The following is a 14,223-nucleotide window of genomic DNA, read 5'->3' as shown; positions in this document are numbered from 1 at the left end:
GACAGCCATGGTCATTTTTTTCAATGTCTTGTTCTTAATTCTTCACTGTTAGGCTGTTGAATTTAAACTCCTGAAGTATTCCTCTGGAGTATTGTGTTTCGTTTTGAGCTGCCCAGTTAGTTGCCATGCACGCTGACTTGCTGATGAGAATCCAGCAGAGGCCACCAAGGTGATTGAGGAACATGATGTGTGAGGACAGGCAGATGGGATGTTTTAGCCTTTGTAAGGCTAAAATCTTTTGTAAGAGTAGAAGAAGAGCTTACTGCTGTCTTCAGCTTTCTAATAATAAGACACGCAGCAGATTGAGCACTCTCTTTTCAGAGGTGCCCAGTGACAGGATAAGAAACACTTGCAGCCATGGAAAGCTTCATTTAGGTCAATTAGATGTAGTGTCTTTTCTGTGGGGTTGTTTTGTTTGTTTGGTGGTTGGTTTGGTTCTTTTCCCCCTACCAAGTGAGTGGTCAAATACTGGAAGAGGTTTTCCAGAGAAGTTGTGAAATCTCCATCTCTGGAGACTTTCAAAGCTCTGTTGGAGATGGCCCTGAGCAACCTGCTCGAACTGTACCTGCTTTGAGTGTGTGTGTATGGCAGAGGGGATTTGGACTAAATGACCTTCAAAGCTTACTTGGAATCTAAATGATTCTATATTAATTTAGTGTCTCTATCCTCTAGTTTTCCATTGAGAGATACTTACTAATACCAGCAACCAAACTTTTCATTCTAGTGCTTTGGAAGCACATAGCTGGAAAAGTGGAACAGATTAACACATTCTGTTCCTTAATGATTAAAAAAATGTATTTGGATTAGGCACTGCAAACCTTTTTTTTTAAAGAATATATTTTTTTCTCTCCCCAAACATCACACACAATTGCAGTGATGCAAATTGGAGCATGACTGTTCTACAGCCATCTCCTCCACCCACCCCTTGCATTTTGTGCAAGGTACATGTTCAAATTTTAGTGATGTTAAGCAGCTTACCAACGCTGTAATTAATCTTTGAGTAGATAGTTATTGATAGCTACATTAATAGATTTTTTTTCCCAATATAATTTAATAAATGACCATGTTAATCTTGCGTGTTTGTTTTCATATTTTTAGGACCTGCCAACACGAGAAACTATTGAAGATCTTCGAGGTACTTTAAAGGCTTTATAAATCCCTTTTAACTGCTGTTTAATCATTGCTTGGCATGAAAAGTAATGGCACAGAGAACCCTGTGGCAGGTTCTGTTGTGCCTCCTATTAGGATCTGAGTTGAAGAGCCAGACAGAACTGAATTTCAAGGGTATTCTAACAGACTAAGCTTTCTCAGCTGTCAGCCAGGCTGTTTGGGATGCAACCTTCTGGGGGGTATGCAAATAGCTCTCCCCATTTTGATACAGGGAGATGAAAGAACCTTCCCCCTACATTCTTGGGAAACTCTGTGCTTCTGTAAAGCATTAAACTAGGAAGCTAACACTTGGATTGCATCTTAGAGCCATTAAACATCTGACTGTAGACTTCTGTTGTGATTGTTGACCTTTAGCTCTGTAGTGTATATTCCAGTACACCTTGCTTTGCCTACACTTCCAATGCTTGAGTTGCCTTAATATATTAAATATTATCTCCTTTTTATTAAGGCTGGTCGCCACATCCTATGTGACCATTTAGGAATTGCAGAAAGTGATGTAGTAAACCTGCAGCATTGGCTTATTCTTTCTTTTATCTCTCCCTAAGTGGGGATAGTTCTGTAAAACATTCTGAGTTTGAAACTAGCCGTTTGTTCAGCTATTTTGATTATTTAGACATGCTGCTACGCTTGTCCTGACTTGGAAGGGCTCTGTCTTGCTTTTGTAGTATTTCATATGCAGTTAACAAAAAAAACGCACAACTGCTTTGTAACTGTTTTAATCAACTACATCATTTGTGCTTCCTTTGCCCTGCTCTATATCAGCTTTTGTTAGTTAAAGATCATATGCTTAGTTCATGTTTGTGAGACTTAATGCCCAAATGGTTTTTCCTAGGTGTTATGGTACTAGAAGACCAGGCTACACCACCAGTTTCATCTACCTCACCCTGTATCAAAGCAGATATATTACCTGTTTCTACAACCTCTGGTTCAGGTGCCACCACATCAGCAATAGCAACAAAACCAGCTGCTATGGAAACATTTCCTGGTGATGGAGTAAATGAAGAAGGAGTCAACGGACAGCCATGTGGACAGCATGAATCCCAAAATGTTCTTGTGGACAGAGATATAGCTAAAAACTTCTCCAATATTTCTTCATCACAAGGTGATATTTTAAGGACTGGAGTTTCTTCAGAGCCATGGGACAGTGAAAATTCAGTTATTTCAGACCATTTGAGTAATCCTAAAAGCTACAAAAGAGAAAAATTGCCAGATGGCTCACCACAGACAGGCTTTACCAGTAACTGCCCACAGTGCAATGCCATTGCAACCAAAGAGCATGAGCACATGGAAGGTTCTTGCAATGCTGGTAATAGCCATGAGGACCTTGATTGCTCAGACAGTGAGACTGCTGTTGCAGTTGTGGACAATTCCCTTCCTGGAGACCAGCCATGTGAACCCATCAAAATCGTCATCACAATGAGTACTACACCAAACACCACCCTCAGTGACCTGCCAGGCTCTGTCCACTTACAGGCTCTGGAAACCGAGAGAACAAGCTCAGCCCATGACTCTGGTGTAGTTAGAGCAGGCTGGTCAAGCCAGCAGACAAATGAACAGCTCAAAATCCCTGTTATCACATTTGACCTGTCTGATGACAGTAAAGCTAAGCCTTGCTCAGAAGTCAGTGAAAGTGACAGAACTCCAGAAATGTTGAGGGCAGAGCTGTCATCCAACCAATGCTCTGGCTATGAATCGGGTGATGCAGTAAAGGAGCACAGCAACCCAGCAAACACACCTCTAGAAACTAACACTTTTTCAGATCCACATCAGGAAGATGCTTTGGAAAATGTCCAGACTGTTGATTTAAGTTCTAAGGAAGACCTGCATAACTTAGACCCGCAGTCGTGTAGAACTGCTCATGAAAAGAGGCACATGCGGGTGTTGAGTGTAGATAGTGGGACAGATGTGCTTTTAAGTAAGAATCTTGTGGAGGTATCTGACAAAGAAAAGACCTTACCAACCTCTAAATCAGATCTAGAAGCTAAAGAAGGACAGATGCCCAATGAATCTAACTTTCTAGAATTTGTCTCCCTCTTGGAATCCATTAATACCTCAAAGATGAAGACATCTACTCAATCCACTATCAAAACGGAGACGACAAAGGAAAATGGACTTGGAGGTATTATGCATGGCTTACAATTCTTTATTCCAAAAGATGTTGGGAAGAGTTTGATTATTTATAGCAGCTTAGCTGGGTATCTGCAGTAGAGCAAATTCCCAGAGGAAGACTGGATTTGCTAATAGGGCCAAGGTAGGGCTGGACTTGGTGGGACCAAGTGGTTTAGTGAAAGTGTGATGGTGTCAGCTGCAGTTTTAAAATATATTTGTTTTCTAAAAGAAAACTGGTTTTCTTCCTCTAGGAAATGTAATGATAACCTTACTATGTGTCCATTATGTATCTAGAATTCTGTACTAAAATAGTGTGCCTGGATTGTTAGAATACCAAAAGTATCTTGCAAAAATATGTACAGCTCTAGCATTACACCAGCCCTTGCCCATCTTCCCAGGCGCATGTTGAAGTGTTGTCTGTGTATGCCTCTATGTAGAAATCTGGAATTGTCACTAGTGATGGTTCAACTTCTAGCTAGCACATGTGTGCATACATGCATATGTTTCTAAATTTCCTGAATAGTTGTGGGTTGGCTTATAATTTAAAAAAAAAAAAAAAGAAAATCATGTATTTGTTCTCAAGAGGTAAGAGTTTTGATTTTCAGTCACTTAAAATACTTTGATTTTAAGGAAGAAAGTTTGGTGGCTGTTTTTGGTGGAAGCCCCCAGTATTTTAATGACAAATAGTATATTCCCATGCAAGTTTCCATTTAACAAAAGGGCTTTTATATAAAACAAAAATCTCAATCAGCTAATTTAAAAACATGTATTGCAGTACAATATATAGCTGTTATTATATAAAAATACCTGGTTTTAATCAGCATTCTCACTGCTGTCACTGAACTCTGTGACCCCTTTCTGTTGGGAAGGACTGTTGTAGTGTCTCTAGCACAATTAGTAAGGCCATTTAATGAGGATGTGAGATATGGTGCAGTGAAGGCAGGTACAGTCTCAGGGTACTTTCCCAAGTGGTTACTGCAATCAGCTTAGAAGATCTAAGTCAAAGAGAAAAAAGACAACCTTTATCTTCCCCTTCTACAAAATGTTTTACCTCAGATCCTGTAATAAGCTGTTTTAAGAAAGCCTAAGATGATGCAGTCTCAATACTAGCTTGCTTGGAAGGTAAGAAGCTTGATGGCACCCTAGAAGAAGAGCTTGGCACTCCTATTTTGCCTGCTCCCTGTTCCACCAGCTCATTCCTGCAAGAACCTTCCATAACGTAAAAAATGCCCAACTAGCTTAAATGTTTGTTAGCTTTTTTAAAAAACATTGTGAAATGTGTACTTAAAAAAAAAAACTGTTTATCTTCTCAATGTGTCATTTTCTTTTAGATTCCATTTACCTTTCACTCTGTCTTTCTTTGAGTCTGTCCTATCCAGTACATTACACTCCGTCTCATTCCATCTTTCATTTGTGTCAATTTTTTCTTGCACTTTTTCTAGTTCTGTGCCTTTCCTTCCTCAGTCATCCCTTCTGAGTTTAGGCACTCCCCTCCTGTGCCACCTCCTTACTTGTCTTCCTCTTCATACTGGTACTTTCTCTTTCCTTCTTTATTCCTAGCAATCCACACTGTTGCTTCTTTTGGCTTTTTCACTTTATTGAGCCCACCTAAAGCTGTTGCCTCCCCCCAGCTTGCATTCACTTCTCCTGTACTTGCCCTCCTCTCCTTTTCTTCATCACATTTTGCTCTTCCTAGACCTGCTGCCTCTCTTCTGGCATATCTTACCCATCTCTCCTGCCTTCTCAGGCTGTTTATTCTTCAGGGCAGTTTCTGTCCTTCTCTGTTGAGTTTATCGGCCTGCCTAGCTGGCTCCAGTCTGTGCTCTGGTTGCCCAAGACAAGTGCTGAGCAAGCCCTGCTTCTCACCTGAGCCTGCTGAGCCCTGCTGAATTCCCAGGGTGCAGAGTCACCTGCCTGCACAGGAGCACGCTGCCATATGAGGGGTGCAGCAAGCAGATTTTGGTATTTTTGCTGTTCCTCAACAATAAAAAGGAGCATTTACACAATTCTGAGTAATGTGACTTAGCTGGAAAAGAGAATTTCAGAGGCAAATTTAAATAAAAATTAAAAAAGAGTGCAGCTAATCTAGAAAGACCTTTCAGACAAGTACCCTCAGATAATAAGAACAGGGAAAGTTGCTGCATAAAAGAAAGCAATGGGTGATTAGAGTAAGTCAGACTCAGATTTAATAGTGACAAAAGAAATCCCTAACCCCAAAACTTAATTAATGTGTGTGTAGTTATTGTGCTTTAGATCTGTCAAACAAGATTCTTCTTATACAAGATCCAGAGGAAACAGAAGAATTTTGCTCTTCCCTCAAACCAAACTCTAATTTAGTGACTTGAACTGAATTTCATAGAATCATAGAATGTTTTTGTTTGGAACAGACCTTAAAGATCATCTAGTTCCAAACCCCTGCCATTGACAAGGACACCTTCCACTAGGCCAGGCTGCTGCAAGCCCCATCCAGCCTGGCCTGGGCCTCTGGGGTGGTGTCGCTGTTGAGCCGCTAGCAGAGAAAAAGACCCGAGTTCTCAGTGTGGCAAGAAAGAGAAAGTTTATTATTTTGATTTCAATATATATAGACTTTTCAGAGGTCGCCCAGACTGGTCAGTCAGAAACCTCCCCCTAGGCCTGATTGGCCAGGCCTGAACTGTCCAAATCTCGAGACACTGCTGAAAAACATCCAAACTTTATCTTTGTTTATAAAACACAGAAGGGTGTTTTCACGGGAAAGACCTGTGCTAGCCACAGCGTGGGACATCCACAGCTTGTCTGGGCAACCTGTTTTGGTGCCTCGCCACCCCCAGAGTAAAGTATTTCTTCCTAATAGCTAATGTAAATCTTGCTGTCTTCTTAAGTCTGTACTTTTGTGAGATGGTGAAGTTGAGCTGCATCCATGTATAGTAAAGTGTCCCTGTTTCCAGTGTGGGCTCAGCGAATGTCACCCTGAAACAGAAGAGGGACTGGAAAGGGGGTGCCCTGCAGGAGCAGGGATGGCAGCTATGGATTCTGCAACTTGAGCTGGTGCTGTGGGAAAAAGAAGATTCAATCTGAACTCCTTGAGCTTGGGAGAGGTAGTTCAAAGGCAGTTATTTTTAAGAGCAAGTAGGCTTTGTTTTCTAGCTTAGTCAGAATGTGCTGTTTGCTAAAATAAATTACTGTCATTACTGGCAGCTTCCCCACAGCAAGACTAAATTTTAGGAATGAGAAAGCCTTTAATTTGTTTACAGCCATGCAATTGTAAATATGCTTTAACAATATAGCATCTTGGAACAGATCTGAATAAACATTATTCCCACATTAGAGTGGTTGTTAAAAAAAGCGTGTGTGTGGGAATATAGAGCAAGTCAAGATATGCACCAGTTGTTTTGAGGGAGGAGGTTGGTTCTGTTTGGTTTTTGTTCTTCTAACCCTGCAAACCATCTAATTGGCAAAAGTTAGTAATACATATCTGGTCCAAATGAGCATGAAATGCACCCCAGAAAGGTTTTTATTAGGCAATGTGATAAACTTGGCAAATTCCTGGAAAGCTGGATTTTTAGAGCTTTACGAAAGAAAGCTGATATTCTGTGTAATTTGTGGAAGGTGGGGAAATGTGCTCATCAGAACAGTCTAGCAAGCGAGTGAATGTCCATGGATGGGTCTTTGTCAGAGGTGGTCCCACACAGAGCTTGTGTCTTCTATGGAAAGAGAGTAATCATCCTGACCACATAAGCCTTCACCAGCAGACAGCTTGGTAAAATGCAGTATGACAAAATGAAAGCCTTGCTTTACACTACTAAGGGTGCCAGATTTAACCTGTTAAAATATAGAATATAAAAGCTCCAAGACCTGTTCTATAGCCACTCCACCTCTTCTAGATTGTGAGAAAATACCACTGACACTGTTGCTAAAACTGTCTTTTAGACAAGTGTCCTTTCAGTTTTGAATCACACTTGTACCACCCACATGATGAAAGTGTGGTGCAGGGCAACTGCACCACACAGATTTTTTTCAGTCTTCAAGAAGTGTAAGGAGAGCTGGGTTTATTGACTGCTTTGTGACCCTCTGATGTGTCTTGAACCAGCTAAGAGCACTTGTGCATCAGACTTATGTAAGGCAAAACCTCCTGTATGTCCCCTTTGGCACAGCTGGCTTGTAATCTAGGACAAGCAATATTATCATCCAGGGAGCAAAGCCTGCCATGGGAGTGGTGGGGACTGACGTGGGAGAAACTAAACCAGGGCTGCATGGCCTGAATATAGATGTTTTGCAGGCTCTTTTTAGAAAAGGTACTCATCATTCTGGGCAGTGCACAAACCACACAACCTTGAGTGAGTTGTTCTGGATCCCAAGCAATTACCCTTCTCCTATAAAAAACTAAAACATACTCCTGTGGGTATTTTGGGCTGGTTTTTTTTTCCCCACTTGCATGTGAGAAAGAGGGCTATCACATGCCATGTAGTCATGGGGAAAGAGGGATGTTGTGCATTGAGTCACCAGAGCAGTTGACAGTTGTGGTGGGAAGTGACAGCAGAGGATTTTGCTGGCAGGTGGTTAGCACCTAGGAAATAAAGCCCTGCCTGGTTCTAGCTCATTTCTTGGAGCAGCTATGTGTCATTCCTGACTCTTGTACCAGAGGGACCACATGGCATGTGGTGCCCCTCTTTGGATGTGGAGGAACTGGTGTGCAGAACTCTGTTCTTTAAATCTGATACTCAATGTGTGAGGCTTGATAGGTTGAAATTTTAAGATTTCAGACTTTGAATCAAAGAGGTAATAGTATGTATGATGACAAATGTGACATCCACAAAGAAAATATGAGCTTATTGCAGAGGTCTGTATTCTGATGTAATTGGTAGGTATAATGATTAGGCTACCTATCCCTAGCTCTGCTGCTGACGTAGGAGATTGTTTCAAGCAAGTCACTTCCTGTAACAGGTACAATGCCTATTGCTAGTTTTTCCTGTTGCTTCAGGATTAATGCGGTAGTCCTCATTAATGGATAATGCCATGTGCTTCTTCAGTGACCATGCTGAACTCTTTGTCTCAATTCTTGGACCGTGTGATATTCCCTGGGCACTCTTGTTGTTTGGTGGATGACCAGCGTAAACATCAGTTATTTCTTTTGTTGTATTTGTGGCACAATAGGCAAACTTGGGTTGGGAATAAAGTGCATAATCCAGATGTTTCTGCTAAGGCAGTTGGTGAAGAAAGGGTTAGGAATGTCCTTTGGATTTATACTCCAGATATACAAATGGCACAGTTCACAGCTTGTAGAACTTTTGTTTCATGCTGGTACTAACAAAAGCATAGAGTCATTTGAAATCAATTCTCTGTGGCTGAACAGGCAACAAATATATTTTAAAGTGAAACTTTCTATTTTGGAGCATAGTGTGGTTGAAGAAAGTAGATTGTGTAGCAAAGCAATTAATGAACAGAAGAGAGACAGGCTTAATTAGCTTAATTCTGCTTGCCCAGATTTCAAACCAGATGGTGTTTGAAATTATGACAGCAGTGGCATTTTGTCTTACAGGAGTGACTTGTGGAGGTTGGGATAGGGATATCAAGTAAAAGATGAGGAAGAATGTTTGGAATACTCTGATAAGGGACCACAAAATAGTAACAATCTTTTGCACAAAAGTGCAATGAAATTTCATTCTAATTACCTAATAATAAGGCAAATTTAAGGATGAGATACAGTAATCATGATAACCAACTATCAGTGTATCACAGAACTGTAGAATGGTTTGGGTTAGAAGGGACCTTAACAAATATCATCAAGTTCCAGCCCCCCTTGCCCTGGGTAGGGAAACCTTCCACTAGATTACGTTGCTCAGAGCCCCATCCAGCCTGGCCTTGAACATTGCCAGGGATGAGGCATCCATAACTTCTCAGGTCAACCTGCACCAGTTCCTTACCACGGTCACAGTGAAGAATTTCTTCTGAATATCCAGTCTAAGCCTTCCCTCTTTCCTTTCCCTCAAGACATTCCTCCTTGTTCTATCATTACACACTCTTGTAAAAAGTCCCTCTTCAGATTTCTTGTGGTCTCTCTTCAGATACTGAAAGGCTGCAATTAGGTCTCCCTGGCGCCTACTCTAGGCTGAAATCTCAGCCAACTCTCTCACTCTTTCCTTGCAGGAGAGAGGTTCCATACCTCTGATCATCTTTGTGGCCCTCCTCTGGACTTACTGTATTTACATAGGTAAAAAGGCTGCTCCATTTGAACTGTAAAACTGTTTTCAGCCCCCTCCCAGAGTCAAACAAAGTTTTGACTATATAGATAATTTGGGATGCTTAAAATCTTTTCTATAAATGAAAAAGTTACATGGCAAAAGAAATTCTCGTACTGTAGCTGCTTTTAAATTAGGAACTTATTTGTCAGCACTGGGATAGTATACTTTTAAGTAATGTTGCTGTGCTGTTGAAAGTCCTTAGTGCAGACAAAAATGTTTACAGAAAGTATCTTATGTACAGGACATAAAAGAATTGTCCTTCTTGGTAAGTATTTTACCAGGATAACTTAAGTTTGTATCGTGTGCTCTATCAAAATATGAAAATGGTGTACAGGCCAAAACTTGGCAGTTTGTGCAGCACTCTTCTGAATCACCCTGCCCCAAGACTGATTTAGCCATGAGTCCTGATAGTTACACCTCACGTCTGAGTCATGTGGCATGTAATTTCCAGATAAATTATGTGGTTATTGCAGAGCCTAGGTCTGATCTTGATACTACTGTGAGCCCAGCTGTGTATGTGCTGGAGACGTGTGGAGCACTGGATAAGGGTAAATGGCACAGGGAAAAGTGCAAGTATGCTGCCATGTTGTCCTTTTTAGTTTGCTCTCACACTTGGAAAAGGCTTTTCCTAGTTTTTCAGCTTTGCCAGCACAATTACCATGCAGGGAGCATTTGGTGACGCAGAGACGATTGCGTACTCTGGCAGGACACTCCTAGTCTAGACACCTCTATCTTCATTTAAATTCTGAAGGTGTAAGTCACTTGAAAGAAGATGAGTAATGATCTTGAAAACCAGTCACAAACCCATCATGGCCCACCTTTCCAGTGCTGGAAGTACTCATCTCCATGGTGTCGTCTGATAGGCCCATAAAGCCTGTAAGAAGGTGTATGTCTAGGTTTTTCTTATTATGACTCTTTACCACAGCAGGAAAAAGAAGTCTGCAAGGCTTGTGGTTTGGAATGGAAAAGAGGGAGGCATCTTCTGAAACCACTAGATAATCAAATTTGAAAAGTCTTTTTAATTGTTCCCGCCCTAAAGCTAGTTTGGGGCACTATGGGAGCAATTAGGTTATTAAAACCGCAGTTTCTGATCTCTATCAATTATTCTTACAGCTTGAACAGCCCAAGCCTTTAGGAGGGTGATTTTGATTAGGTGTCTGTGGCTCCATCACCACCCACAGGTACGGTTACATCATAAAGGGGATGCTTCAGTAATGGCACAGTTTCTGCTTAAAGTGTAGTTTAAACTTTTGAATAGGAAAGGAAAAAAATGTTGTTGGTTCCCCTGCTTTTTTTTTCCTCCCCAAAATAGAATAAAACAGATCTGAAAGACCTATTGAATTTTGCCTCCACGCACGACAGATACAAAGTATTTCCCTACGCCAAACTTGTGCTCATTTCATTGTATTTATAGCACAGGAAGTCAGGACCCTTGGGTGTCCCATGCTACAAAGGGACAGCTGGAGACTTGGAACATTGGCAATGTTGTGGTGAGATTCTTTTGGTTTTTTTATTCCTTTTGGAAGCTGAAGGAACACTGCTGTTCCAATCAAGAATTACATGGTGTCTTTATCTCTTCTGCCCTCTTGCTTCTGATGCCTGGGCTGGTGAGTGTTAGGGACCCCAGTGAGACTCTTTGGGCTAATGCTCCTTCTTGTGCTTCACAGTAAGGGTTGAGACCTGCTGGGACAAGATGTGGTGGTACAGTTAAAGTTGTTCTTGTGCTTCTGGATGCTGCCCCTCCTTCCCCTTGCTCCCCTCCCCCCCCCCCCAAAAAAAAAAAAAGGAGTGAAGAGTGGTTATGTGCAAGAGTGGTTATGTGCAAGTGTCTGAGGCTTTAGGGTGCTAGGGGGCTTTTTCCTGTGACTTGAAACTGATGTGGAGATGTTTTAGCTCATAAAAGTACGTTTGTTTGTAGAAGTAATGTGTTGGTAGATTAGCTGACACTGTTGGAAGAAAACAAGACAGATGTTCTGAAATGTCTACTAATGCAAAAGTTTGCTTTTTTCAGTTTTATCAATTGACTTTATAAAAGATAAAACATCTCTTTGCAAGCTTTCATTCTGTTTTATGCTTAGACCAACTTAGATATGACACCACTATTTCTTGACTGGTGATTCTTGCAGGTTAGGTTGGTAATTATATTGGTGGGAAAGATGGCTTAAGAAACGGAATTTTCGGTGGGGTGAAATTTCTGTGATTTTTTTCTTGATCTAAGGTGTTTAAACAGCAGGCATTACGAGAAGTATGGGTAAGTATGTTTCAATACACTTTGCTTAGTGCAAAAAGCTGCAGGACTTACTGAGGTCTCTCCAACAAGCACCACAAACCCCCATTTTTTCCACTTAAAGCATTTCATTGCACAACTGCACAGGGTGCTGATGAAATCATTGTCTTAGTTGCACTTTAAAACCCTAAAGATTTTTTTTTTAATTTAGAAACAAAGCACAGTTGAAAAATGTTTCTCTATTCACCATGGATATGTTGTACGCGTATATGTGTATAAATAAATGACATGCATGTGTAGAGATATAATTGGTACTCAAAGTAGTTGAAATTGGACAAATACTTCATATGTATTTTTAAATCTATAGTTCTGTGTTTTCCAAGCATAGAATAATCTGCTGTGAAATTGTTTTGCCAGTTTGCCCTTTGTCCTGTACCAGGTGCGTGGCCAGTGGGGAAGAGGGATTAGGCAGCTATCTGCTTTCCTGTCCAAGAGCTCTATTTCATTTGAAGGTGCTGCTTTCCCTTTTGTAAAAGGGGAATGGGCCAATGCCTCTGCTTTTCCACTGCCAGCATACACAGCTTGGGAACAAATTACAGCCCCCAGGGAAGCAGCCTTTTACTATTCTAGATTAGGAACAGATTGCTTCCCTCTGAAACAATAGGAGAAACAAAGCAGAAATTCTCTCGTTTGTCCTTTGCTTTACACAGTGTGTTCTTGAAACAGCCTGTTCATGAGAGTCAGAGCACCTCCTCATCCAGATTTGTGGTTGTATTGTTTTAAGTAATTGCAGTGCTTTCCATAAAACTAGCAAATACTGCAGTGTTTTAGATTTTCATTTTTAGATGCTCTTTAAATTTAGAGTTAATGAAAGAAACTTGCAAGTCATCTGTGGAGAGTGGCTCCACTTCACTGCCCTGTTTTCCAGATAGCCAGATGACGGAGAGAAAAGAAGAAATGGTGGGAACAGAAAAGCACTGTGAGCAACTTCCTAAACAGGAAAGATCAGATGTACAAAGCCAAGATCGTGCTAGTACTAGTCCGGTGCTACCAGAGTCTGCCAAATTTGCAGCACTGTAAGGCCAGTTTACTTTACAATTTTGTACTTCAAAGATATGATGTAAGCTGTTTTGTTTCACTGAGTAGAAATGACATAAACTTTTAATTAACCTCTCTTTCTTTTTGTTTTATTGAGAACAAGAAAAAGTTCCTCATAGTAGTTTTGAAACATTTTTGTGTCAAGTTACCAGGGCAGCAGGCAAAGGCAGATAATCTACCGGGTAACTTCTCAGCAAGACAGTTCTGTCTTGCAAGTAATAAGTGGACCTGAGGCATCTGTGCAAGATGAGCTCTCCGTGGATGCAATGCACGTGTTCATAGATGAAAATGGTGAGTTTATCTAGCTGGGATAATTGCAATGCATGAGGGAATTTCTGAAGACACTTCAGATGTCCTGGAAGGATATTTCTCTTGTCTGTTACTGGTTGCATGTTCTTCTGTGTGTGTGAAAGAAAAGGGCTTAGTAATTTAAAGTCAGGAGGGCAATAAATGGAGTTTTCAAAATCCACCAATGACCATCAGAGCCCTGAGCCTTATGCAGTGCCTGAAGTTTATCTTCCAAGCATCATCTTCAAAAGATGCTGGCTAGGCCAAAGACAACTTCTGTCCCATCAGAAGAGCCTCATGTGTTTTCTGCCTGATTAGAAGTTTTGCACTGATCTGACTGAGCAAAACATGACTCCTTTTTACAGTTTTGTTCTTCAGATATCTCATGATATCAGACTGACCTCTTGATATCATGGTGGTTGCTGTCATTTGGAGTTGTGATCTGCTACCCCTTTGAAGAGAATTAATGAGTAATGTTGTCTTGCCCCAGGCCTATTCTTGGAATGCCACTGCTCTGAAGCTGTTCTTAGTCTGAAGCTGTAGTTTGGTTTGGAGTCCCTGTGTAGTGGAGGTACTGGCTCATCCCTTTGAGATGCAGCTGTCCCAAAAGCCCTATTTTCTATTTCCTTTAAAGCTGCCTTCAAAACCAGCATGGAGTGAGTGCTAATGGTACTGATCCATGACCCTGGAGATACTTTGGTTTCCTGGCAGTTCCTGCTGGCCCTGCTGGCAGCCTGCAGCCGCTGACATGCTGTGGGGCAGAGGGCAGCAGCTGCCACTGGGGCAGGTGACACTGCCACTGGGGCAGGTGACGCGGCCTCTGGGTCAGTGAGCAGCCACCCTTTGCTTTGTGCTGCCTCTGCAAACAGGAAGGAGCAGTGGCTACACTTCTAGCAGAACTTTTTGCTGCTTTGTACCTCCTGGCCTCACCTTTGTGAATGGAAAGAGAAAAATCTGTTTTCACATTTTACAGTGAACTTACATTGATTGATGCACTTTGTGTTTAATTTACGAGCCTTTTAAATTTTCACTGTGGCTCCTGTGTTTTGATTTGTCTCAGGTTTTCAGTTATTCCAATGTTAATTTGCTTTCTGAAATCTAAAATGCACC

At 41.3% G+C, this 14,223-nt stretch overlaps 1 protein-coding gene across 1 annotated transcript in view; it reads left to right on the top strand.

The window, feature by feature from the left end:
• Positions 1-14,223, top strand: part of PCNX2 (pecanex 2) — a 151,868-nt gene that overhangs the window by 10,431 nt on the left and 127,214 nt on the right. Inside the window, exons 4-7 of the mRNA XM_085055491.1 lie at positions 1,099-1,135; positions 2,003-3,289; positions 12,656-12,803; positions 12,971-13,116. Of these exons, the coding sequence (XP_084911617.1) occupies positions 1,099-1,135; positions 2,003-3,289; positions 12,656-12,803; positions 12,971-13,116 (1,618 nt within the window). The remainder of the gene's footprint in view (positions 1-1,098; positions 1,136-2,002; positions 3,290-12,655; positions 12,804-12,970; positions 13,117-14,223) is intronic.

This window comes from Lichenostomus cassidix, chromosome 3 (genome assembly GCF_008360975.1).
Source record: "Lichenostomus cassidix isolate B80296 chromosome 3, HeHo_3.0, whole genome shotgun sequence".
NCBI lineage: Eukaryota > Metazoa > Chordata > Aves > Passeriformes > Meliphagidae > Lichenostomus > Lichenostomus cassidix.
This window is presented reverse-complemented; position numbering and strand designations above follow the sequence as displayed.